This window comes from Ambystoma mexicanum, chromosome 8 (genome assembly GCF_040938575.1).
Source record: "Ambystoma mexicanum isolate Mex_15411 chromosome 8, UKY_AmexF1_1, whole genome shotgun sequence".
In the NCBI taxonomy this organism is placed as follows: Eukaryota; Metazoa; Chordata; class Amphibia; order Caudata; family Ambystomatidae; genus Ambystoma; species Ambystoma mexicanum.
This window is the reverse complement of record NC_090929.1, coordinates 782,945,323-782,970,943: the sequence shown is the minus strand read 5'-3', so window position 1 is coordinate 782,970,943 and position 25,621 is coordinate 782,945,323. Positions and strand designations below refer to the sequence as shown.

General features: G+C 45.4%; 1 protein-coding gene across 1 annotated transcript in view; it reads left to right on the top strand.

Annotated features, from left to right (window-relative positions):
* Positions 1-2,326: 2,326 nt before the first annotated feature.
* The window catches only part of VPS26A (VPS26 retromer complex component A), a 1,053,575-nt gene continuing 1,030,280 nt past the window's right edge, over positions 2,327-25,621 (top strand). The window contains exon 1 of the mRNA XM_069610610.1: positions 2,327-2,443. Within this exon, the coding sequence (XP_069466711.1) occupies positions 2,441-2,443 (3 nt within the window). The 5' untranslated portion in view covers positions 2,327-2,440. The remainder of the gene's footprint in view (positions 2,444-25,621) is intronic.

The window sequence follows — 25,621 nt, the reverse complement described above, 5'->3', positions numbered from 1 at the left end:
TTTTGGGGTATGGCAAACTCCATAGTCATCTGCTTTTTGTATGGCGACACACAGTTCCTTCAGTGCAGTGTCACTGAGGAATCCTTTAAATTTCTCTTAAGGTTTGTATACCTTTTCTTGGGTGAACTACAGTTCCCAAGCATAGTAAAGCGACATTGACTTTACTTAGCTTTTCTCTTTGTAGGTCCAGCACACACCATTTATGTGGAGTGCTGGGGGTTACTTAGTAGCCCCTTCTCCTACTCTGTAATGTAACATGTTTATGTTACCTTCACTACTTTAAATGGCTGGTGGCAGTGGTTTACATTTTTCCTACCATTGTGATTTCCTACCGCAGACTGAATCCTCAGCTGCAGTACAGCACCCTTGGGTGACCATTTTGTCAAAATGGCCCCTGTCCAAAATGGCCCGTCTTCTTTTTTTGCCAATTTCGGTTTGTGAGGTCTTTCTTGGGTTTTACTCCGTGCGTTCAAACAGGTTTGAGCCTTTTGTTGGTCTTGCCTTTGACTTCAGCCCCTGGCTGCAGTGTGTCTGGAAGGACAGGATGTGAGGGAGGGTCCCGAAACTCCCCTGTCCTTTGTCTCTAGGAATGCCTGAATGCAACTAGTCGGATTGGCTGGCTGACCCTGCTGTGTGATTGACAGCTTAGGCTGTGCATGAATGGAAGAAACCAGAGTATAAGTAGAGGGTTTTGGGACTGAAGGCAGAGCCGACCACTGGGAGAAACAAACGACGAAGAAACCGTGAACGAAGCTTGCTGCAACCTCCTCGACCTTTGAATTGCCTGGTGAAGCCCTGCTCTTGTGCTGACCTCCTTTTTCACCTCGATAGAGAAGCCCCGGGCGGAACGGCTTCTCCCCTTGGGTTAGTGGGACCAACTAACCCCGAGATGAACTCCAATGGACCACCATCCCCGCTCGCTGAAGACTCTTCTAGTCCATTGTCTTTGATACCGTTTGTCATTCATAGGTGGTCGCTTGTTGTATACTGTTACTGCTGTGAAGGGCTTATCTAGATTTCATTGGAACATTTAGTTGTTCACACATGTGCTGAGAAATTGTCTAACCCGTTTCCTTCCCTAAACCTTTGCTTTCTACAAACCTCAGAAACTGCAAAGTTTACTAGTGGGATATATAAATGCCATTGCTGTCCTTGTGATTGAAGTCACCTCAGGGTGTAGGGATTGTGCAAGAAGACTATTCAAAGATTATCCACTAACTTGTTTTGGTTCTGGAAAGTAATTTTAAAGTATATTTACATTGTTACAGCGAATTGCCTTTTTAAAGAATATGTATTTAAAAATGCATGTACATTAAACAAATAACTATTTATAACTGAAACCTTGAGTGCAAGTGTTGCTTGGCTACTTGTATTTACAGATTTCATTTGTACAGCTCTACAGCTCACATTTACCCTTCTTGACATAGGCCTGGCTGTTCAGTCACACTACCAACTTGTGTAGTACAGACCTATACCAAAAGGTGGGTTACCTAATACCAAACAGATAAGTGTTATGTAGTCTCACACAGTGTGACTGCACCAATTCTAACAATGAGCAAGAGCTAAAATCAGCTCCTGGGTGTCTGGCATCACGCAGTAGGCAGGAGCTACCAGAGATGCACCATTGTTTTTTGCTGTCCATTTTGTGTGAACCATCATGTTGAAATGTGTATTGGATGTATTCTACTTCTTTTTTTATTAACATTCTCAAATACTCAAAGTTAATGTCACATTTACAAATTTCGCACCCTTTGTTGGGGCAGATGCTTGTAGCCGAGTCTCACACAGGTATGCATACACTCGCAGTTGAAGTCATGTGTCACAGTGCGTGGTACAATAAATAGCAACACCTCGCTAAGAAGTCTCCAGCGGAGCACAATTAGGCAACCTATCTCCATGTTGCACATTCCCTGACCTGGACAACGCAACATGTAATTCACTGATATGAAAATCTGATTGTATAAAGTAATATGGATTCCAGTGTGATAGTTTTTAAGTGTTCATAATCATTCAAATGAAAATATACAACATGGTACGGAAGAGAGTTAAATGGCAGGAGCGAAACACAAAGTGATCACTGACATATCAGCCCTCCCCCACAAGTATGCCACGTTTTTTGTTACTATCAGTCTATGCCCAACAGCACTACTCGTCTGCGACACGCTTCGGACCTTCTAGCCTCTCCACACACAGTCACTTCTGCTACACCTTTTTTGACAGACTTTCTACGCTCTGTTTAATCTTCGCAAGGCTGCGCCTCCTCGCCACTCTGCACCAATGCAGTTAGAGGTAGACTGACATTCGTCAACTGATCAGAAGAAGCGGAAGTCTTCCGCACATGCGCCGTAGCAAGCTGACGTACAGGTCACGGGACTGTGGTCCTTTGACTGCTTCCTGTGCTGGGAGCTCGTAGGCAGTTCTGCAGGAGCGCAAAGCCAATATGGTGAGTGAGTGCATGTGTTCTGTGCTGAGAAGGCTCGAGTATAAACTGGTGTGGGACATACAGTGAGCGTGCGGAAGAATCAAGAGTGCAGATGCCTGCTTGCACAAGGGAAGTCAAGAGACACTCCCCTGCGAGAGTCCCTCGTCTGATTGCCCACCTCAAGAGTGCACGAAAAGTTTGACATCTTGTGCTTTGCGACCCACTACCTTCTCTGTTTTAGAATCCTGAACTCGAGTGGGCCAGTTATGACTACCTTCAAGTTGTGAGACACTTTAACCCCAGAGAACACTGTATTTGACCATGCGTTTTGACACTATATAACTCGATCAGTCTGGTTATGATTAACGACTAACTGCAATTACCTCCACCTCGTCTTCCTCGTTCCAATATATACATTTGAGGTGCTAACTGTTATAAAGTCTTCAGACTTTATAACACTAACCTCCATTACATGGACCAGTTTCAACTTGTATTTGTCCCGCCCCCTCTCGACCATTGGAGTTATAAGTATCTCCCATATTTCACAACCCCTTAGTTAAAACATGTTCTGCCTTCCATACAGGGATCAGAAAGACTGCAGGTCTGTAACATTTCCTGTGAGCAGGGCTTAAGGAGCAGCTTGTAGACCTCTGTGGGGCTACCATGTTGCAGGGAAGTGGAAACATTCTGCAGGGAGTGGCATCTTCATGGTATTTTCATAGTGCATGGTTAAAGGAGCAATATGAGCATGGTTCCCTTCCATGGCTGATCCCTTCCGGGCTAGAGCAAGGGTGGAAGTGGAAAAAAGGAGCTAGTGGTACTCTGGCTGCATCCAAAAAAGGGAGAAAGGAGGGGGGGGGGGCAGGATCACAAACGTTGACTCCCAATAGTTGAACTTCAAGGTGTACAGTAATAATGTCTAAGAGTTTACTTACAAAAAACGTGCATAATAAAGCCACGTCACGGCATGTAAATCCTTATAGCAACATGTTAAGCCAAAAGAATATCCTTGTGCCTTTAATTTTCACATCCCAAATGGTAAACTGTAAATCCCACAATGCAGGATAATGCCAACCTGAAAAATCTAGTTAAACCCACGGTACTTTCAGTGATTTAAGACATGTAAAAAGAAGTTGTGTAATAAACAAAAGATAGATTTGCAGATTCTTTTTGTCGCAAACTTCCAGCCTGTTGATATTAATTATGTAGAAAAAATGTGATTAGTGACTTAAAGCAACTTTATTGTTTTGCATATCAAGATAGTAGACATCATGGATATAAACAAATCTTTAAATGGGCACTTTGCGTTGCTCACTTTAACTAGCACATATTTGCAAAGTAACTGGTGCTTTGCAAGCTCTTTGAGTTGGAAATGTTCCATCGTGCATATGAGAGGCTTTGTCCCTGACCAGAGAAATCTGTTTGCAACCTGAGCATCTTAACGACCTGCAGAGCCATGCACGCTGTGTGTGTGTTGTCTGCCTAGCTGTGAATTGTGAAAACTGGCAGTGCCTGAATGTACGGCCTGAGCCAATTATATATTTGGCTCAGGAAGAAGGCAAAATCATCAAGGGTGCATTTCTTAAGCCATTGAACTTAAGGTACGCTCTGTACAAAATTAAAAGAACTAGTGGTACTGCGTACCAATGATTTAGACTACACTTCCATCTCCGGGCTAGAGTCATTCCATCTCTGGGCTAGAGTCATGTTGGAAGGTGGGAACATCCCCCCTGGAGACCTGCAGGCTGTAGCTCCCAACAGGGACTGTATGATGAAAGGGAGCCATCGACACTACATGAAATAATGGTTGGCCTGTTGTGGGGCCCATACTTATACAGTCTGAAATTGAGAATCGCTCCATATCCAGACAAAGGTAAGAGGAAGACATGAAATAATAATCTGGCTGGGATAGACCAGAGCATTTGCCATGGTCAATAGAGATCGGCTTTGGGGAAAACTGGAGAGTTGAGGGGGTGGGGGGGCAAAACCACTTGTGGCTATGTTAGCGACCTTGCACAAGGACATTACTCTTGAGGGTGAGGTTACATGCATTGGACCATTTATCTGAGCCGGTGAAGGTAGAGAGGGGAGTTAGATAGGGGTGCATGGTGGCCCCGCTCCTCTTTAATCTCTATTTGGTGGCTATAGGGCCAGCACTGGATTCATACATGTTAGCCAGCCCCAAGACTGGTTCTCGACCCGTCAGGTGGCTGGTTTACGCTGATATCGTCCTCCTGGACCACAGTGAAGTTGGTCTACAGCGTCTTTTGAATTCTCGGGGGAAATACGCAAAAGAACATGATCTGGTGATTAACGCAGGGAAGTCAAACATAATGGTCTTTAGAACAATGGGGAGGCAGGTGGCAAATTTAAAGTGTACAAAGTGAGAGCATACAATTCCGATTGTGACTGAGATGGAATATTTGGGTTTTGTATTATACACCTTTCCCAATAAAGTCCAACTCAATTTGACTTATTCGTGGAAGATCTCCCAGGTACCGGCTCAAATGAGAGAACCTTTGACTACATTCTGCACATTTTCCCTATTGCTCCTTATTACATTCTATACTGCTATCCCAGTTATTTTGTATGGGCTTGAGAGAAAACCCCTGGCATGGGAAACCAACTGGCCGAGACTGGAGAGTCGAATATGGAAGGGGGTCTTGGGCCTCCCTCAGAGTTTACCAATTGCAAGCTTAAGATACGAGCTTGGCTTGAGGTCCTTACGGTCGTATGCTGAATGGAAGCTTATCTCCCTCTACAAATTGATCATGACTCCACAAGTAAACTCACTCTATAAGGATATTGGTAAACACTTGGAACAGTATCCATTGTCCTTTTTGCTCAAATTAAAGTCTATGTTGCTTGGGGCTTTGGTAGATTGTGAGAATGACGCAGAGACCTTAATGTCTAATCCAGTGAAGGTAAAGGGAGCTTTGACACGTGCATACTGGATTCGCACTATTGATAGCATGCAAAAGCTGACCCAGGCCAAGTCATTATCACCCTACGATAAAAAGATTGTTTTTCTACACAGATACCTGACACTGCCCTAGTTGGAGTGTGAGGCGGTCCTTTTTAAGAGTCCGACTTAACCTGCTCCACAAAGGGGAGGTGTTGTTCTATCGAGATCGGATCTTAGTTGTGAGGTTGCCTGCCTTGAGTCACTTAGATTTGGTGAATGAATGGACGGCTATGGCACAGGATACAACTTCACCCAAGGGGGCTTTCCTGGATGGTGTGCGTCTCTGCACAGTAAATCAGACTTTTATTTTTATGATCGTGAACAGGCAGCATCCCCAGTTTGTTCTCCATTTAGGCATATGCACGCCCACAGGTAAAGCACTAGTGCGGCCACTCTCTGGGGGTATGGTAGGTAATGCTTCTCGACAGGAAGAGCAGGTCAGTACAGTGGTAGGCGTATGCAGGGAAATGCCAAGTGTGAAGATCTTCCCCGAGCAGAGTTGCAGCAGGAACAAATGAGGGCCAAGCAGGCTGTTTCTACAATCTTGGTAACACACTACAAAAATCTCAAAAGCAAGCACTGTGCAGAAAGAGAGTAAGACTAGGATATATGCCGATTACAGTTAAGGCATCCAAAGCCTGTGTGAATTCCTGAACCCCTATCCCTCGCAGGTTCTAAACAAGCATGAGAACCTTCAATGTTTGAGGCTACCAAACTTTAGATTTTCAGATCCCCTCTCTGCCTCCCATCCACCACTAGACGGTGTCTTCCGAATGAGACACATGAACTTAATGGACCATTAGGCTTCAACCTAGTAGCACCTCCTAGACCTAATGTGCCCTCCACCGTTCCACCTATCAATCTGTCTTCGGCGGTGCCTTTGAAATGTGCTTGTGGAGCACCGGCCTCTGGCCCAACTATACCTACAACTTATCCCCTGACGGAAGCAGGCCTGGCGGGGCGCAAAGTTTGCCAAGGAGCACAAACGCGTTTGGGGGTTCCTGTAGTGTCCCCCGCAGGGTCAAATGACCTTGAGGGAGTGGCGCATGGATCTTCCCTGGCCAGTGCTGGTACCGTTGATCCCTTGGTGGGGTGGCGGTCTATGAATCTAATTTGTACTTTTAAGGGGAGAACACACAGGAATAAAAATGCCTACAAACGCACACTTGTTAAAGCATTATCAGAAATGTTGGGGGTTAATGGTATGACGAGTAGCATCTTCACGACTTGCCGTATTCTGCCAGATTGCATGTTTTGTGGTGGCTGCAGGGTCCGATTTGGTTTTTATTAACCCGCATGTGAGGACTTGTCTTTGGAATTGTAAAGAAGTATTGGCTGTGAAAGGGATTATGGTCTGTTATGATGCCATTTTTAAAAACTGTCACATGCATGATGCATTGCTTTAGTTGACTTGGGCGGGGGGGGGGGTTCTTTTTTAGAATTATCGCCCCCTGAACCTCAAGCTCTAGGGGCACGGGTACAGAACCTGACAGCAAGTGGGCTCCTTTTGTACTGGTCGCGAGAAACATTGGAAGTTGCTTTAAATGCCCCTATTGTAGCCATCTCCCGGGGTGCGCGGGACACCGTATCTCAATGTATGGAGGCGACCCCTCCGCTTGGGGTTTGAGGCTGGTTCACTTTATTGGGGGGATCCTAGGGTGGGGGCTCAGTAACTGGCTTCGAGTGTGGACGGGTATCAATTGGAATTTCCACTGTGGGCCCAGCGTCGGTGTAGGTCCAGCCCCCATATAGCCCCTCTGTGTGTAATCATGGGATCCAAAGAGGACTTGATGAGATCACAGTATTATCATGGAATATTAATGGGCTTGCAGGTAAAGCAACTGATCCCGACTGGTTAGCCCTGATCAATGATTACAAGGTGATATGCTTACAGGAGACCTGGTCCCTTACCCAGCTGCACATGCCCAATTATCGGGCTTTCTTTTTACCAGAAGTCAGAACTGCAAGGGGACACCCAAAGGGTGGTTTGTTGCTTTGGATCCATGTGAGCATTAAGGCAACATGCAAAGCTCTAGATGTGGGCTCATCGGATCTTCTCTGTGTGGTGTGCAGCTTTGGGAATGGCTCGTTTGTTGTTTTCCTGAATGTATTTTTTTTTAGGCAAAATCAGAGTGCCATTGACCACATGGAGTCAGCCCTGAACAAGCTTTTCCTGTCCATGGCTCCCTCCTCCAACTGCCAGTTGTTCGTGGTAGGCGACTTCAACTGCCATTTGGATGAACCGTGCCAGCTCACGTGGTCCCTTGCCGCCGAAGATGAACTATGGGGTGTTCCGTGGCCGCTGATTTGCCCCGCCCCCCTGAGCATGTGCCGATACCCTTTGGCAGGCAGGGTTCGGTCGATACTATATGCTCATGGTTTGAGGGCTTGTAATGGGAGGTTTCCGGAAGATTCTCCGGCATGCATAACCTTCCGTACACAGACCAAGGGTAGTCGTATTGATTATTTGTTTGTTTGTGTTTATATAGCACTCTACGCCAACGCGCTGTACATTATAACAACAAGAATACAATAACAGTAGAAGCCATTACAAAATATGAGTCAAACCGGTAATACAGCAACTAGAACAATTTGCCAGTGGAGATAAATGAGGGAAGAAGGGGTGGAGAGGGGAAGGGAGTTGGGAACAGGAAGTGAGATAAGCTGAAGGCGAGAGAGGAGGAGAGGGGACATAAGAGGAGACAAGGCAGTGGGAGAGAGGCATGATGAGGAGGATAAAAGAGGGAGGGGAGAGGGGACGGCAGAGGAGGATCAGAGTGTCAGGGAGGGGATGTTCTCGCCCTTGCCTCCCATTGGGATGGATTGGGTTCTTTTAAATTTTGGAGAGGGTAGAGAGTGATCACGACCCTCTGGCAATGTCTTTCTTACCCTTTTCAACTCTGGTGATCAAAGGGATTCTGTTAATCCAGGACCAGCACTGTTTGCCAGGTCCGAACGCATCGTTGATGGCCAGAAGTACCAACTGCTGTATTTCTGGGCAGAATCTACGAAGCTTTGCTACCAGTGTTGGAGGCGTATGTGGAGACACATCCTCCTTTACCAACGGCTGATTTTTATAGATTAGTGAGGGTAAGTCTCACGTCGTTTGTTACGAAGGAAAGACGCCTGTATTCTTTGGCTACTCGTTAGCTGTGGGTTGGTATGACCATGACTGCCGGGAGGCCAAGTCCGCCCTGATTAAGACACTCAAGTCCAGGGTAGCTATTCCCCCGCGGGCGATCAAAAAACGTAGGTACGATTTACAAAAGTTTTCTTATTGAAAAAAAAAAAGAGGGAACAGGGCAAATGCACGTGGTTGGCTCTTCGAAGGGCTGCCGGGTCAAACAACTCTAAAGAATGTTGGCATTTGATGAAAAAAAAACTCAAAACTGACCAGTCGGGTGTGATAAGCAACATTACCCCAGAGGATTGGCATGACCACTTTACCGACATATATACTGTGGGCTGGTCTGAGCGGGCCGGTAGGGAGTTGTCTGGGCAGATCCGGCTATCCATTTTTCCCCACCAATGAAGATAGGGTGATGTGTTTTCAATTTTTGAGGTCACACAGGCTCTGTCTGAAGCAAAAAAGGGTAAGGCCCTTGGCCCGGACTGTATTCCTATTGATCTTTTTAAAAGTAAACCCATGCTTTGGATACCTTTTTTGTAACAACATATTTTAATGATATTTCTTTTAGCAATCACCCACCGGACAGCTGGAGGGAGGTAATCATTATCCCAATACATAAGAAGGGCGACTGGGATTCCCTGAGCAATTATAGATCAATTTTGCTGACCGATTCACTGACAAAACTCTACTCCAGGGTGCTTTTGCACCGCCTGGAGGACTGGGCTGCTAGGGAAGGTATCCTTTCTGATGTACAAGCAGGATTTAGAACAGGGATTTCTACGTTAGATCAGGCCATGAGGATGGACCTCCTATGCTGGAAGTACGTGCTTCTCAACTCACAATGTTTACATCTGGCATTTGTGGATTTACAGTCGGCCTTTGACACAGTCCCAAGGAATTCTCTTTGGGCTGTGTTAGAGCGATTAGGCATTCCATCATCCCTGGGTAATGCTATTATGGCATTATATTCTGGGAATTTGGCACAGATAAATTGGGGGTCTGGAGAGCTAACCAATCCAGTATCTATTGATGTAGGGGTTAGGCAGGGCTGCGTTTTGGCGCCTCTGCTATTCCTATTATACATCAATAGTCCAGTCCCTGATTTTTAGAAGCTGCGAGAGACGCCCCAATGTTGGCCAATAGAAAATGGAGCTTACTGTTGTTTGCCGATGATGCAGTCTTGCTGTCAAAGACGCTGGTTGGCCTGCAAAACCAATTGGATGTCCTCTGCAAAGGCCCTTAGAATCAACTTTTCCAAAAACTAAAACCATGCAAGTGGGTGGTGCTTGGAAAAAGGCCGAGTACGGGCGATTGTCAACCTGAATGGCTAGCCCTTGGAGTCTGTGGACTCATACACATACCTGGGGCTGATCTTTGCGAATAACCTGAAATGGCAGGATCAGATAGCAAGGTGCTCACTATCGCACCTGCATCAGTGTGGCCTCATTAGAAATCTGGTGATGAGACTGGAGGGCGAGGCTCTATCAGTGCCCCTAAAGAATTATCAGGCCCAGACAATCCCAGGGATAACATATGGTGCTGACATATGGGGAGCAAATGATTGCACTACGATTCAGACAGCAGAAAACACATTTTTGAAAGCTTTTCTGGGCCTACCCTGCAATGCCCCATCGGCATGTGAATTTGGCCTCGCCGAGATCCAATATGCCATTATGATGCAGCCATTTGGAATAATGAAGCCTTGGCTTTGTTTAGGGAGGGTTTGGAGGAGGTTCTTGTGTCGCCAGGTGGCAGGAAACTTCCTTGGTTCAAGCATGTAAGAACTATGCTCTTTAACATTGTACTGGGGGATCTTTGGAGCGACCCCACCAGGCTGGGTACTGCTTATAAGGTGGTAGTTAAGAACAATTTTAGAAAATGGGCAATGAGTATGATGGTTGATAACTGCCTAAGGGGGAAAATAGCAAGGGCTTACCTGCTGCTTAGGGACGTGTGGGGGCGGAGGTATATTTGGACCTCCCGATGGCAGCACAATCAAATTCCTGGTTTGCCAAGTTCCGATTGGGCATACTCTCACTGGCCCACAAGTCTTCCAAGTGGAAGAGCGGGTCTTGTTCCTCACCCGCACGTCCCCTCTGTGGTAAGGGGCATGATGACGAGACGCATGTTTTTATTTTTTTGCAAGGCCCACTCACGGGTAAGGAGGCGTTGCATCGCCCCGGTCTGGAGCCACCTAGTGCATGTCCCAACTCCATTAGCCATCCAGCCTTGAAACGCTGCACCCTGCCTGAACATATGTTATCAGTCTCAATGTTCTTAAAATTTGCACTCAAGAAGAGAATGCTGGGGACTAGTACGAGCGCAAAAATGGCAAAGCAATAGCCCGGGTGTGATATGTGAATTGAGGCTGTGGCCAACACAAATGGTCATTGATTTTACTAGTGGATGCTTATTTTAAACAAAATGTTTTTACCTACTGATATTAACGCAGATATCAATGTAAATTATGCTTTTTTTATGTTTTGAATTGTAAAACTGTACTTTGATGGAGGCCTGTCTTCCGAATAAAAAGTTATAAGTAAGTAGTAGAAATGTATTTTGATTTTTTAAATTTATTTATTTTATTACATTTGCTACATGCCCAGACCCAAAGGTATCACGACGAGGTTACAGACAGATTGGTAATAATTGATCAGGGAAAATTACAACAAATATACAGCAAAAATACATTGTTCCAGAGCAATTACAATGAGTATTTATACAACAAATGTGCAGCCTTATTTACAAGTTCTGAGAATACGACTTCATTGGTATTGGTTAAATAACCAAGATTTTAGCAGTTTTTTTGAAGCCAGGGAAGGATTCCTCTTTTTTGATGCTGAGCGGGAGGGAGTTCCAATGTTAAGGGGCTGGACATTGGAAACTACTACCCCCAGCTCTGGATTTTCTATTGCGAGGGGTTGCCATAAGTAGGTGGTTATTAGATCTTAGAGATCTAGTAGATTCTTTTTTTTGCTAAGGCATTGTTCAGGTATATGGGTGATTTTGATTTTGATTTTTTGTAATGACATTTGAAGGCGATGCAAAGTGTTTTAAAGATGATTATGGCTTTATTTTGTATTTGTATTTTATTAAATTGTATATAGCGCTTTAATCCAAAGCGCTTCACATGAAAACAACATGAATACAATAGAAGTAATGGGTACAAATCACAAGTCAAAACAACGAGAACAGTAAGTAGAACAATTTGCTGAGAACATTAGATTAAGAAACTTGGTAGGGGAAAGCAGGGATGAAGTAGTAAAGTACTGTCAGGAGGGAGGATGAAGTAGGTGGCATTTTAAGGAAGAGTTAGTTTCCTAACTGGAACACACAGTATGGAGGTAGCGAGCAGGAAGCAGAGTAAGATACTCCTAGAGTTGCAACACACTGGATGGGCAGAGCCAGCACCCGGATATAGAGAATGAAGGAAAAAGACTAGACCGCTCCTGGGCGCTGCTTAAGCAATTGGGTCCTCCATTTAGACCAGAGCTTCCATAAACCTGTCCTCATGACACGGGCAAAGTCAGAGAAGGGGAGATGAGCAGGGGGAAAGAGGATGTAAGGAGGGGGAGAAGGGGGAGGAAGGGTGTTGGCAGGAAGAAATAAAACCTGTTTTGTCCATATGGAAATTGGGAGGAGATCCAGTTTTTAATAGCGGTGAGACAGGAAGAGAGTTTGAGGTGGATGTCAGGAGTGAAAGAAGAGAAGGAGAGGAAAAGATGGGTGTCATCAGCGTAGAAATGGTAAGAGATACCAAACGAAGAGATGATGGGAGCTAGAAAGGAGGTATAAGGTGAGAAAAGGAAGGGGCCAAGTACAGAGCCTTGGGGAACACCAAAGTCAAGGGAGTGGGTAGAGGAGGAGCGGCTGCCCCAAGAGTCAGCAAAGGAGCGGTTGGAAAGGTAGGAGGAGAACCAGTTGAGGATAGAGCCTTTGAGACCAAAGGAAGAGAGAGTGTTGAGGAGTAAGGGGTGGTCGATGGTGTCAAAAGCAGCAGAGCGGTCAAGAAGAATGATAATGGAAGAGTGTTTGGAGTAGCGAGCAGTGAGGAGGGATTTGAGGACAGAGATGAGAGCGGTTTCAGTGGAATGTTTGGGGCGAAAATCCAGATTGGGTAGGGGGGAGGAGAGAGAGGTTGGAGACAATTGCAGAGAGTTGGAAGTAGATTAGACGTTCAAGGAGCTTGGAGAGGAATGGTAAAAGAGAGATGGGGTGAACGTTGGAGGCCAGAAGGGGGTAAGCAGAGGGTCTTTTCAGGATAGGAATCATAGTGGCATGTTTGAAGGCTGTTGGGAAGGTAGCAGTGGTAAGACAGATGTTGAAGAAAGAGATGAGGTAAGGTATGAGGAGAGGGTACATTTTGGGAATCGGAAGGGTGGGAAGTGGATCAGAGGGGGCAGCAGTGGGGTGAGTTTTAGAAAGGAAGAGAGAAACGTCAGAGTGAGAGACAGGGGAGAAAGGGGACATGCATGAGGATGGGGTGGAGAGAAATGGAGGAGGAGAGTAAGAGGGGGAGTGTAGAATGTTTTGTCGTAAGGAGAGTATCTTAGTGGAGAAGAAGTCCTTGAAGTCTGAGGGTGAAAGAGGAGAGGCGGTAGAGTGGTCAGGAGTGGGAGGGGAGAGAAGACGAGTAAGGGTTTGGAAGATTTGTCGAGGGTGAGAGGATTGCGAGTGGAGAAGGTTAGAGAAGTAAGATCGTTTGGCTGAGTTGAGGCAAGAGTCATAAAGGGAGTGGTAAGAGAAGTAGGAGGCTTGGTTAGCTGGTGAGCGGTGATTAAGCCAACGTCTTTCAAGGCGTCAGAGTAAGCGGCGCATAGATAGAATGTGAGGGGAATGCCAGGGTTGTGCGGGTTTGCGGGAGGTCCAAAAGGGGAAGAGAGGGTGAAGCTGGTCTAAACTGCAAGAGAGAGAGGGAGGAGGAAAGAGTGGATAAGGCTTTGTTAGCAGAGAGGGAAGAAAAGTGATGGAGTTGAGGGAGGGAGGAGGAACAGGTATCGTAGAAGTGGGGGGGGTCAAAGTTGTGGAGGTCCCGTTGAAAGAGATGAAGGGAGAGGGAGGAGGGGGCGGAGAAACGGGGGAGTGAGGGAGAAAGGGAGTAAGGCGTGGTCGGAGAGATCGTTGGGGAGGGTGGAGAGAGGGGAGGGGGAGAAGGAAGTGACAAAGATAAGATCAAGAGCGAAGCCAGACTAGTGTGTGGGAGAACTAAGCAGGGGGGTAAGAAGATAGGAGTCGAGGATAGAGAAAAGAGGGGAAGAATGGTGGGAGGAGGAGAGATGAAGGTTAAAGTTGCCAAGAACAGTTAGGAGTGAGGGGGTGGGAGAGATGAGGGAGAGGAGGTGGTCAAGGTCATCATAGAAGGAGGTGAGGGGGCCAGGTAGGCGGTAAATAATTAAAAAGGATATGGGATGGGGGGAGGTTAAGGATTTGTACAGGTATTCAAATGAGGGGAATACAGGGAGGGAGGTAGGACAGGGGGCAAAAAGGCAATTGGGTTGAAAGAGAGAACCGGTGCCGCTGCCACGGCCAGTGGGACGGGAGACACGAGTAGAGGAGGAGGAGGAGGAGGAAGTGAGAGAAGCGGGTACAGTAGAGTTGAAGGGGGGGATCCAGGTTTCAGTGATATATAGGAATTGAAGTTTTAGCTGTAGAAACAAGTCCAGTACAGCAGCAGTTTTGTTACAAAGAGATCTTGTATTCCAAAGGGCAATACTGTTGATGCTGGAGGGTTCAGCGATTTGGGGGGGGGGTAGATGAGGTTGGGGCAGCAAGATTAGGGGGATGGGAGCTGGGAAGAAGGGGATGAGAGGGGTGGAGGGTTGAATGTAGAGATGGTAATCATGATGAGGCAGAGGATTTTGAGAAGGGGCAGGGAGTTAAAGTGGGGGAAGGGATGAGAGAGGGGAGGATAAGAAAGAGGGGAGTGGTAGGTGGGATCTCGCATGCCTGAGGGAGCAATGAAGCAGGTGGAAGGCGTAAATGAGGAGAGTGAGTTTGAAGTGGGGTTGAGATCGGGGTTGGTGGTCAGGGTGCAGTAAGTGGGCAGAGTACTCCAAGATGGAAGTTAAGGGGTAGTGCTGGGGCAGTGGGCACTGAGAGTTAGTGGAGAGGACAGGTGCAGTAGGGTATAGAGGCACAATGCCAGAGTTGGTGAGGACCAGAGGCAGATTGTAGCTGCGAGGTGCGATACAGGTGACGCATATAGGTGGTCAATGCAGTCTGCAAAGATTAGCCGGGAAGAGGAGCGTCGTCAGGAGGCTACTAGAAGGAAGTCCATCAAGTTCGCAGGTGGAGGAGACAAGAAATTCTTGCACAGTTCTTGCGCAGGAGAAGGACAGAGCCGGAGATAGTGTTAGGGAACCTCCGGAGGGTCGATCCAAGGGAGGGTGGGAGGGGAAGTCCTAGGAGATTCAGAGCCTAGTGCCGAGAGAGGAGAACAGTTTCCAACAGTAGTATGGCCCAAAGTGGCTGGATGCAGGGTGGGGGTGGACAATGCTAGTCACAGCAGAGAGCATAACAGATCTAGAGTGCTGCGCCGAAGGAGGGGGGGCTAAACCTCAGCCAGAGGTAGCCCCCTGGGTGGCTGGGTGTAGGAAAGGGGGAGCTCAGCACTTCGCACTGAAGGACCAAAGGCACAGAGCTCAGGCTGAGAAGCAAGGGAGAGAGGGACCACTGAAGATAAGCAATATGGACACACCTTAGACCTCAGTCTGCCCTGGGGATGCCTGACAATACGCGCTAAGAAGCAAGGGTACAAAGAGAAGGGCAGAGGGATGTGGAGACACAGGAAGAGGGAGGCTTGCGAGTGCAATCCGCTACGGCTGGAAGGCGAGACTTGAGCAGAGGGATCTGTGCGGGCCACAAGGTGAGTCGCAGGAGAGTGGGGCGCAGGTGCCCGTCACAACGTCAGGTGTCGGGCGCTTGGGGAGGCCGGCAGCCCAGATCAGTGAGTCGCAGTGTTCTGCTGGTGTAACTTGGGCGGGTGCAGGTTCAAGGAGGCAGGGGTAAGCAGGGTGCTGGCCAACGTGGCACGAAACCGCGCAGCAAGAACCAGTCCAGGCAGAAGGTGAGCCCCTGCAAGTGGGGTTGCAGATGCACTGCACAACGAAGGTAGTCTGGTGTAGGTGGGGCCCGGGGGCGCAGATCAGTGTACTGAAGAAACCAGTTGTTTAGTCACATAGCCGAGTGCAACGTTGTTGGCACTTGTGCGGGTAGATGGTGACCAGTTGTAGAGTCTTGTAGAGTTGTAGACGGGGACCAGTTGTGGGGTCTAGGGCTCCGTGCAGGCACAGACTGAACCTGCATGGGCAGATGGTGAGTTCCCTGGAGAAAAGGAGCGCAGGAGCAGTACGTAATGATGGTTGCTGGGAGCAGGGGAACCCGGCGGCCCAGATCAGTGCGCTGTAGAGACCTGCTGATGGAGGCTAGAGAGCGGAGCAGGCTCAGGAAGGCGGGGGCCTGCTGGGAGCCAGGCGCTGCGCGCTCAAGCAAACGCTGTGCAAATAGTCTTGTGAGGACCTGGAATCGAGCCCCAAGAAAAGTTGGATGCAGAAATACTCACTGCAGTGGATGACAGGAGCCGAGGGCCCGGTAGCCCAGGCCAATTCGCCGATCTTGTGCTGGCTTGCAGTGACACTGCAGGAGCGATGGAACGCTGATAAGCTCACCGCAATAGAGTCAGTGTAGGCAGGAGGCGTTATGGCGCGAACGCGGCAAAGACCCGCTGGCTGGATACTGGTAGAACCGGGTAGCGGTTGTTGATGAGACTTGGACAGGAGGTTCTTGGGGAGATAGTAAGCAGGATTGGACGGTGGGGTCTCAGAAAAATTGTAATAAATACTGGTTTCAGTCGTTTTGAGTCGGCCTGAGTGGAAGAGACGCCGGATCAGGTTTCTGTGCTTTGGCGCCCTCTGGTTGTATGGTGGGCAGCCGGTGTGAATCTCTCCTTGTTTTGGAAATGTGATCAAATTCTTTGATTCCTAATGCGACCCTTAATGCTTTATTTTGTATTAGTTGTAGTTTGTTGAGGTTGGAGTTGGAGGTTCCAAGTAGCAGGACATTGCAATAGTCAAGCTTTGATAATATCAAAGCCCTGGTAGGGTGATGCAATTGGTCGGTGTCAGGAATTGGCGGCTTAGGGCAATTAATTTAGCAGTGTATGATGAAAGTGTACTTATATGTTTGGTCATTGTGAGGTTAGCATCAATGTAGACTCCTAGGGTTTTTACTTGCTTAAGTACGGTTATCATCGTGCCGTCAATGTTAATGGCTGATTAGTCAGGGTGGAGAGCACCTATTTTGGTTTGGGAGCCCACGCTGAGAATCTGTCTTCTCATCGTTGAGGCAGAGGCTGTCTAGGGCCATCCAATTATGTTATTATAGCGTAGATATTATTGATATTCACTGTGTCTTGGGCTTAATTACCTGAGAGTGGAATGAGTATCTGGGTGTCATCTGCAAAGTTGGTGTAGATGACACCCAAGTCATCTAAAGCCGAGAAAAGAAGCTTAGTGTATGCATTATAGAGTGTTGGTGAGAGGCATGATCCTTGGGGTACTCCAATGTGGACTGGGATGGGGTCTGCAGCTTCTTTGCCTATAGAGACTCTGGATGTTCGTTTGGCTAGAAATGATTTCACCCACAAAGTAGCACAATTGGAGAAATTAAAGTCTTCAGCTAAGGTGGAGCACAGTTTATTGTGATCCACTAGGTCGAACGCTGCAGATAGGTCCAACAGTAGGAGGATGCAGTGTTCTTGTAAAGTTTGTTGTGCTGATGGCTCCCATGTCTAAGCACTGTTCTAACAGGTGTTATTGGTGTCTCCCTCAATCCCCCCCAGTTAATGGTACTCCACTTTCTTTTGACCTAAAAACTGGTCATTCTACCTCCCCAGAAACACATGTACGTACCTTTGTATTGTTAAACAAGAAATCTCCTAGTATGTTTGCAATGTGAAATAAAAACATACAAATCTGTTTTGAAATCGCATCTAAAAATAAGAAATGTGGACTCACTACAAACGCATGCACCTAGTCTTGAACTATTGTAGTGTAGGTCTGTTTGTAATCTGTTATGTGAAATACAGACAGATGGATAGATCTACCTAACGACACAGCGATAGCTACGCCAATAGATGGGGAGACTCAAAGACAGACAGTCATAGCTAGGTCAATAGATAGATAGGTCGATAGAGATGGACCCAAATACAGGTGGTCCGGTAGATGGGTACATAGATAAGCCCATAAAAAGAGCTACGAACACCTAAAAACAGGTAGTTGGGTAGATCCAAAAGCAGACTGCTAGAGACACCCAAAGACAGATGGCTAGGTCCAGGTCGTCAGGTAGATGGAGTTAAGGGATCCTGCTGGGCAAAGAGACGGTTGTGCAAACATTAAGATAGACCTGGAGACAGACCGGCAGATAGATTTACGGGCAGACGGATGGTTGGGTGACAGACAGCGAGTTAGATTTACCAGTAGGACAGACAGGCAGGTAGATTTAAGGTCAGATGGATTTGAACAGGCAGAATGACGGAAAGGCAGATGACACAGACCCATAGAAAGATAGATAACTTTACTATGTAGAATGTACACTTTGAGAAGCAAAAATGCTTTCACCTATAACTTTTCAATCCATTGTCAGATTTTAGCAAAATTTGGCAAGCAATTGATTTGCGACTATTCAATCATGCTTGCTAAATTTAGTACGCATTTGTGCACCTTTTGAAAAGTGGTAAGACGTTGAGTAAAAAAATATATTTTTTTCACTGTCTTCTGACAAGTGTACAATCGTAGTATATATGTATCAGCAATGTGTAAAATCATATGCAACCATACATTCGTACAAACATGACATTCTGACTCGCCGAAAACAAATGCACTTAACTTTGAATTGTTGCACATCATAACTCCCCAGTGTATGTGTATGTGAAATACAATCATACATATTCTTCTGAGAATAGGGCACTCTGTCTCACCACAAACACATAGCACAGTATACATCTATTGTCAATTTGTTATGTGAACTACAAATAGACAAATGGCATTCCAAAGGCAGATGCATCTTTAGCTACCTATGCCTGTAGTTTCATACAATTACATTGCATTTTGAATGGAAAAATGCTTTCTCGTATAAACTTTGGTCCTTGGATGGATTCACCAAGTTTGGCATGTAACTGATCCTGACCTATCGGAGCAAAGGGAACAATCAATGTAGTGGTTCATTGTTTCAACTTTATTAAAATGAAGATCTGAAGATTTTGGGCACAAATGTACACTTTAACTTGAAGTAGTGCATACTTCCAACATTTTTGTTTTTGTTTAATAATTTTTATTAGGTAAATTCTTGAACTACTGTGGCGGCAGACCCCATACCCATCACTTGTGGCGTCCCACAGGGCTCCTGTGTCTCCCCCACATTGTACAACATATTTACCAAGCCCCTTTTCGATGATTTGGATCATCTCGGTATCACCTACACTAACTATGCAGATGATACCCAGATCCTCCTTCCGCTTTCTGGAGATTATGGAAAGGATTTGGCCTTGCTAAATAGGGGGTACATCATCATCCAGGCATGGATGGCCATACATGGACTATGGCTGAATGATGATAAAATGGAACTTATCATCCTAGGCACTACGTCCAGTTTAAAGAGACTTGGCCCTGCCTACAACTCTTTCATGATCGATGGTAACAACATCAAGGTTGGACAAGAGGTCAAAACTTTGGGTTTTTACCTGGACTCTAATTTCTCCTTCAGAAGACAGATGAGCTCCCTGGCTTCATCCATGGCCTATATTTGTAAATTAATCCGCACAGCTAAACCATTTCTGTCTGACACTAGTTGCCTTACCCTCGCTAGAGCCCTTATACTGTCCAGCCTGGACTACTGTAACGCCCTCTATCTGGGATCCTCCAAGGCTACCACTAGCAAACTACAAATTCTTCAGAATAACGCTCTGAGCGGCTTTGGGCATCTCCAGAAGAGAGCATATCTCAGGACTTAGTCAACAGAACAACTGGCTCTCCATCAACGACAAAATCCTCTTAAAAACTGCATTGCTCACTCACAAATCCCTCAATAATGCGGCCCCTACTTACCTGATCAATAGATTCCATAGACAGTCCTCCCTGAGACCTACCAGAACTGCTTACAAAGACTGCCTCTCTGTCCCTAACTTTAAACGTGCCACCATAGGGGGCAACAGCTTCCCAGTGAAAGCAGCCAAAATATGGAACTCCTTACCGCCTAATCTCAGAGTGGACCTGCCCTACCAGAACTTCCGATCCAGGGTAGTTTCATGGCTGAAAACGTAGGCCGTCAGAGATATTCCAGTGCCAGGCTGTCCCCTTCTCATGCTACCCGTACACAATGTAATCATGTGTGCCCTCTTGTTTATATGTATATAATATCCTATAATAGTACCTCATTGTTGATTTGTATATAATATCGGTGTACCTTACTGCCTCTTTGTATACCCTATGACTTGTAACCAAGCTTCGCAAATTCTTGTAAAGGCTGCGCCCCGATACCCTCGGGTACGCTCGCGTATTATAAATAATAAAACAAACAAACAAACAGTGTAAACATTTTAACATTTATGCTCTCTTGGAGGCTTATAACCATAAAGTTTGATAAGACGAGTTAATTAAACAAATATGATAAGATTATTTTACTTAATAGATATTGAGACAACCGGGGGGAGACAAAAACAAGACAATAGGAAAGGGGGAGGGCATCAGTGATCAAGAATTGATTATACGGTACAACGTCAATTCATCGCTGTTTTGTTTTCGCTGCATTTTTTGCTGCCGATTTATTTATTTTTCCCGCAAAAAAACATTTAAAGATATGGGGGGGTGGGTAGAGGGATATAAGGTGTACAGGGGTGTAGGGACTAGATTATAAATAGGTGATAAGGGGGGATTTGTCAGGGTAACCCCACAAAAAACAAAAACAATTCAAAGCGTTTCTGCAGCAAAGAATCAGCGGCAAAAAAATGCCGCAAAATAAAAACGGGCGATGGAATGACATGGAACCAATTTATACTTATTCAGGATTGTTAAAGTAATTGATAAACACATTCAATTTTTTGTTAAATTTGTGTAAACAGTCAACCGAGAATGCATGACATTTTTCAATCTGACGAGTGGAGCATATAGAATTCCACCAGATATTATAAGATAAGTAAGAAGTATTCTTCCAGTTATAAGTAATGTTATGAAAAGTAATACTGATGATTAAGATATATAATGCAAGAGATACAGCTTGTATAAACGAGTTAACAATAGAGCCAATCATAAGATTAGAGAGTGATAAAGTTTCTGTAAATCATTTGTAAACATCACCAGATCTTTGTCCAAAAAGCATAAATTGAATGAAGAAAATCTGCATTTGGTTCATGACAAGACCAGCAATTGTTGGGTGAGTTATCCACTACTTTGGCAATTATCGGGTATTAGGATAGCACGGTGTAGAATAAAGAAGTGGGCATGGGTAAGATTGACAGCAATAGACGTAGAATGACACCGTTTCCAAATTTGTGCCCACAAGTCTGAGGTACGTCGATCTCCCATTGCCTGATAATACTGGAATTTAATAGATTGGGAGAAAGGGGATCATTTAGGAACGCATATAATTTGGCTGCTCTAATGGACGGGTTGCTGGTTAAAAAAAGTCAGAAGTGGGGTAGGGGATTTTTGAGTCAATGAGGGCAAGGATTTGGTGAATGATTTGAGGAGGGATGTGTGAAAGGGAAGATCAGATTCAGGGATATTGTATTGTGTCAAAATCTGTGCAAAGGGGATTTCTGCGGCATTGTGGAGTAATTGTTTGATGTATTTGATGCCTGATTTATACCATCTATGAATAATGGTGGGCTTAGTTTTGGTATAGCTGTTTATTGAACCAGAGGAAGTTGTCACCCAGATTGGTTTCCTAGAAAGAGTTGGTAGGGAGTTTATTCCAGATGGATTTGGAAAAATGCAGTGAAGGAAATGAAGTAATGTTAGTCCATGAGGATTTAGGTGAGTAGTGGGAAAGGGAAAGTGGGGAAATAATACTGGCTTCTATATTGGTCCATAAAGGAGCATTTTCAGAATGGGTTTCATAGTGTTTAAAAATAGTTAATTTTTTTAGGACAAAGGCTTTATGATACAATTGAAAGTTGGGAAATGTTACTCCGCCTAAAAGCTTAGGGAGTCTTAGTTTCTTGATGGCAATTCTCAGTGTTTTATGGTTCCATAAGAAATTAAGAAGTAGGGAGTCAAGTTTGTTTGTAGAATTTGGTTTGAATTGCTACAGGGATCATAGATAAAGAGTAGAAGATAATGGGGCTGATCATAATTTTTATGGAATCAAGACGACCCCACTAAGATAAGAAGAGGTGTCCATCCCGAGTGTTACTTTCTCGATTATGAGGTTGGTGTTTAGGGTAATAGTGGTGTGAATATCTTTAGCAATATAAAGCTCTAAATAGTTAATATGCGAGGGTTGCCAAGACATACCAAATAATGGGGTATGGTTGGATTGCAAGCTTTAGTGAGAGGCATAACCTCAGATTTGTCAAAATTTAATTGGTAGCCTGAAACAATAGAAAATGATTTATGGTAGATATTAAATGTTGGATTGAGGAGGCAGGATTTGAAAGATGGAGTAGGATGTCATCCGCATAAGCAGATAATTTTACTTCTATGTTATTAATGGAGATACCTTTGATGTTGGTGTTTGCTATGATACTTTGTAAAAGGGGTTCTAGTGCAAAGTTAAATAATAAGGATGAGAGGGGCAGCCTTGACGAGTACCTCTTTTTATTTGGAAAGAAGAGGAGAGAGAGTTGTTAATGAGAATTCAAGTGGTAGGAGAGGAGTAGAAGACTCGAATCAGATTATTAAAATAGAGTAGCTATGCCATTTTAAGGAATGGAACATAAAGGTCCATGTTACACGGTAAAAGGCTTTTTCTGCATCGAGAGCCGAGAGGGCTAAAGGGTTGTCAGAATTCTGGGAGTGAGAAAGGACATTAAACAAAAGCCTAGTGTAAGATGAAGCATAGCAATCTTTGATAAAACCAGATTAATTAGCGTGAATAAGTTTAGGAAGATATTTTTCTAAAGGTTTTGCCAGAATTTTTGCAAATATTTTGGAGTCAGAGTTGATAAGAGGGTTGAAGAGATCGCTCGGTTCTATGAATTATTTAGTAGGGCCCTCCGGAATGGTAATATCATCTTTGAAGGATCAAGTAGTCCTATCTGATGTCAAGGGACTTCATAAGAGGTCTCATATTGAGGAATTTATTTCCTCTTGGCTTGAGTGATTTTGGAGAAGTCTGAAGAGATGACGATTCCATTACCCTGAAAAAGAATGGGGGAATTCCTTCTGGCAGCTAGTAGAGTTTGGCGTGCTTGTTGATGTCTTAGGAAGCAAGCAATGAAAGGTCTAGTCGTGGTGTTGTTGTTAGAATAGCGAGGCCTTGTACAATGAGCACGCTGCAGTTCCAATGGAGGTGAAACAGTGTTACCTAAGGCAGAGAGGATCCATTTGGTAAGAAAGTTAATGGGGTTGTCTCCTTCCATTTTCTCAGGGATCCCATAGAAGCGTAGGTTGTCTCGACGATTTCTGTCTTCTAATTCTGTGACATCACCTTCCAGTTGTGCTATTCTTTCTGCATGTTTTCAAGGCCCTCCACCCTATCCACGACAATAGCAACTCTTTCTTCTGCTTCATCCAATCTGCCAGAAAAAATGTTAATGTCATTTTTGAAGTCTAAGTTCTTCTTGTATGTTGAGGAGCGGGAGTCAAGTGTGGAGATGGAGGAACGAATATTGCTGAGTTCCTCTAAAATCTTTTCCATGCAGGGATTGAATGGTGTATTGTCAAATATGGGCGCAGTTTTGGTGTTATCAGCCATGTTTGAAAATAAGGGCAGTTGTGTTCTAGCAGCTTAAAGCAGTTGACTAGAAAATAGAATAAAATGCAAGGCATAATATACAGTTTGGCCGCCAGGTGTCAGTAATGAGTAGGCCTCCACTGCGCAGTTGCAGCCTGGGAGTAGAGTGATTTATGGGCCGGATGACGTGAGGGAACCTGCAGTGTGTGAGGAAAAGGGCCCCAACGGTGGACACATGCGGCGGCTGGCTGGCTCAAATAAAAGCAAGTGTGGCGGTTCTGGTGCGAATTAGGGGCTGAAACAGCAAGTTGCGTAGCTTTCAAAGAGGGGCCAACCCTTGAAGTAAAAACGCGTCTCTCACCGTCTCAATGGGCGCACCGAGGCTGGGCTGGATATCAACAAGCCTCCCCTTCCAGTCCTCTCGGCGGGCACAGCAGCCGGTTCCAAAGACAAACTATGTCGGAGGACATCTGAGGAGGTGCAGGCGCTACAGAGCTCCACACAAGAAGTCACCAGTGCTGCGGTAAGAGTGTACTTTGCGATTGGAGACGTGGAAATTAATGTCCTGATGTTCCAAACACTATAGGATAGTGTTTGGAAGTTGTGAAAGTCATTGTTAGCTGTTCATGTTAATGTTCTAATCTCGCTGTTCCCGGAGCTCCGCGCTTATGCTGCCCTCTCCGTTGCCGCTTGGTCACGCCCCCTATACTTCAACATTTTTAACAAGCATTGACAATGCCAATAGTTTGGGCTTTATTTTAGGCATTAGAAAGGCACTTGCCAGGCACATAATGGTAGCAGATGCAAAATGGTGCGACTACCTGGACATTTAATAGAAGTTCCTGGCAAATGACTAATACTTGTGCATAAGCCAAACCGTTGTTTTTAACAGGACTTGCATGAAGGACATGCAGAGTGTTTCTAAATTGAATGGCTGAAGGTAACCTGGTTAAGACGCTTTTATCACACCAGTAGCGGGTTTACAACTCAAATTAAGTCATTAACTTTCAGAAGACTGCTTTGAAAAAACACTGGCTGGCATTTTGAGTGCAGTGTTTGATGGCAAAGCTTGATTTGAGCCAGCTCAGAGTTCCCATGTGGAGGTGTTTTGGATGGAGAGGGGTTGGTGGCTAAAGAGATTAGTGTGGCCATGGGCAGTTAATGGGTGAGCAAATAACCAAACACCTAAGATCTGCGTGTCCCTCCTCTTATGCCAATTATCCTTATCTGTACGTATATGCAAATGTTTAGGCTTATAGGTGTCATAATCGTCACCTAATAGCGCAAACTAAAAATCGCATCAGCCAAACTTGAGCTCTTGACAAGTTAAAACAAAAATGAAAGTATTTATATTTCTGAGGCTTGTGGAATCTGCTTAGATCACATGCTGTGCATAGGCCGACATCTAGTGGAAGCTGCAGAGTATTACAGTTTGTTTTTCGAAACTCGAAAAAGGGCGTCGACACAGGGCGTGCCAGTAATACTATCCCTAGTGTGACGTCCACTGTACCCATGATCCCTCACGCGTCTAGGACCCTCAGATTGTTTTTTTCCGCCATACTGGTTGGAAGCATTTCGCGGAGTTCCCTGGCCTTAGCCATACTTTTGCTAAATATTGTTAAGGCTCCGAAGGGTCGAAAAAACAGGGAAAACTCTTCCACTCACGGGGAGGGGGAAAAACAACAAAGGAAGCAGCCTCTGCCTACTTCCACACCTGTAAAACACTCCACTCCTCACAATCAGACAGACAAGTCCAAGTCTTCTGCTATCACAAAGACCCCTGCTCAGACCTCCAAGTCTAGTCAGGATAAGTCAGAGAAACTTCCAGAAAGAGTCATTCCCAGTTCTAGAGAATGGTCTAGTGATGACATAGACAGGGTCATGTCAAGGATGTCATCATTGGCAGATTTTTACGCAAAAAACCCTGAACACTTTCTCTCTTATACTCCCGACGGGTCAGCACCCACAGGCTCTAAGGATCCTATACCTCCAAGTAAAAAGTCCCAGTTTGAAACACCAACACCGTCTTCGGACCCCTTCTATGTACAGCCCTACTTTCAGTATCAAGGAGAGACATCCTTTTGTGAGGATCCAGATTTGGGTATGTTGGAAGAACAAACTGGTACGGGCTACTATGGGGATGATGAGGACCAAGAAGAGGATGAGGACGACCCGGAAACCTACATAGTAGATTCCCCGGTAGAGAAGGAACCCC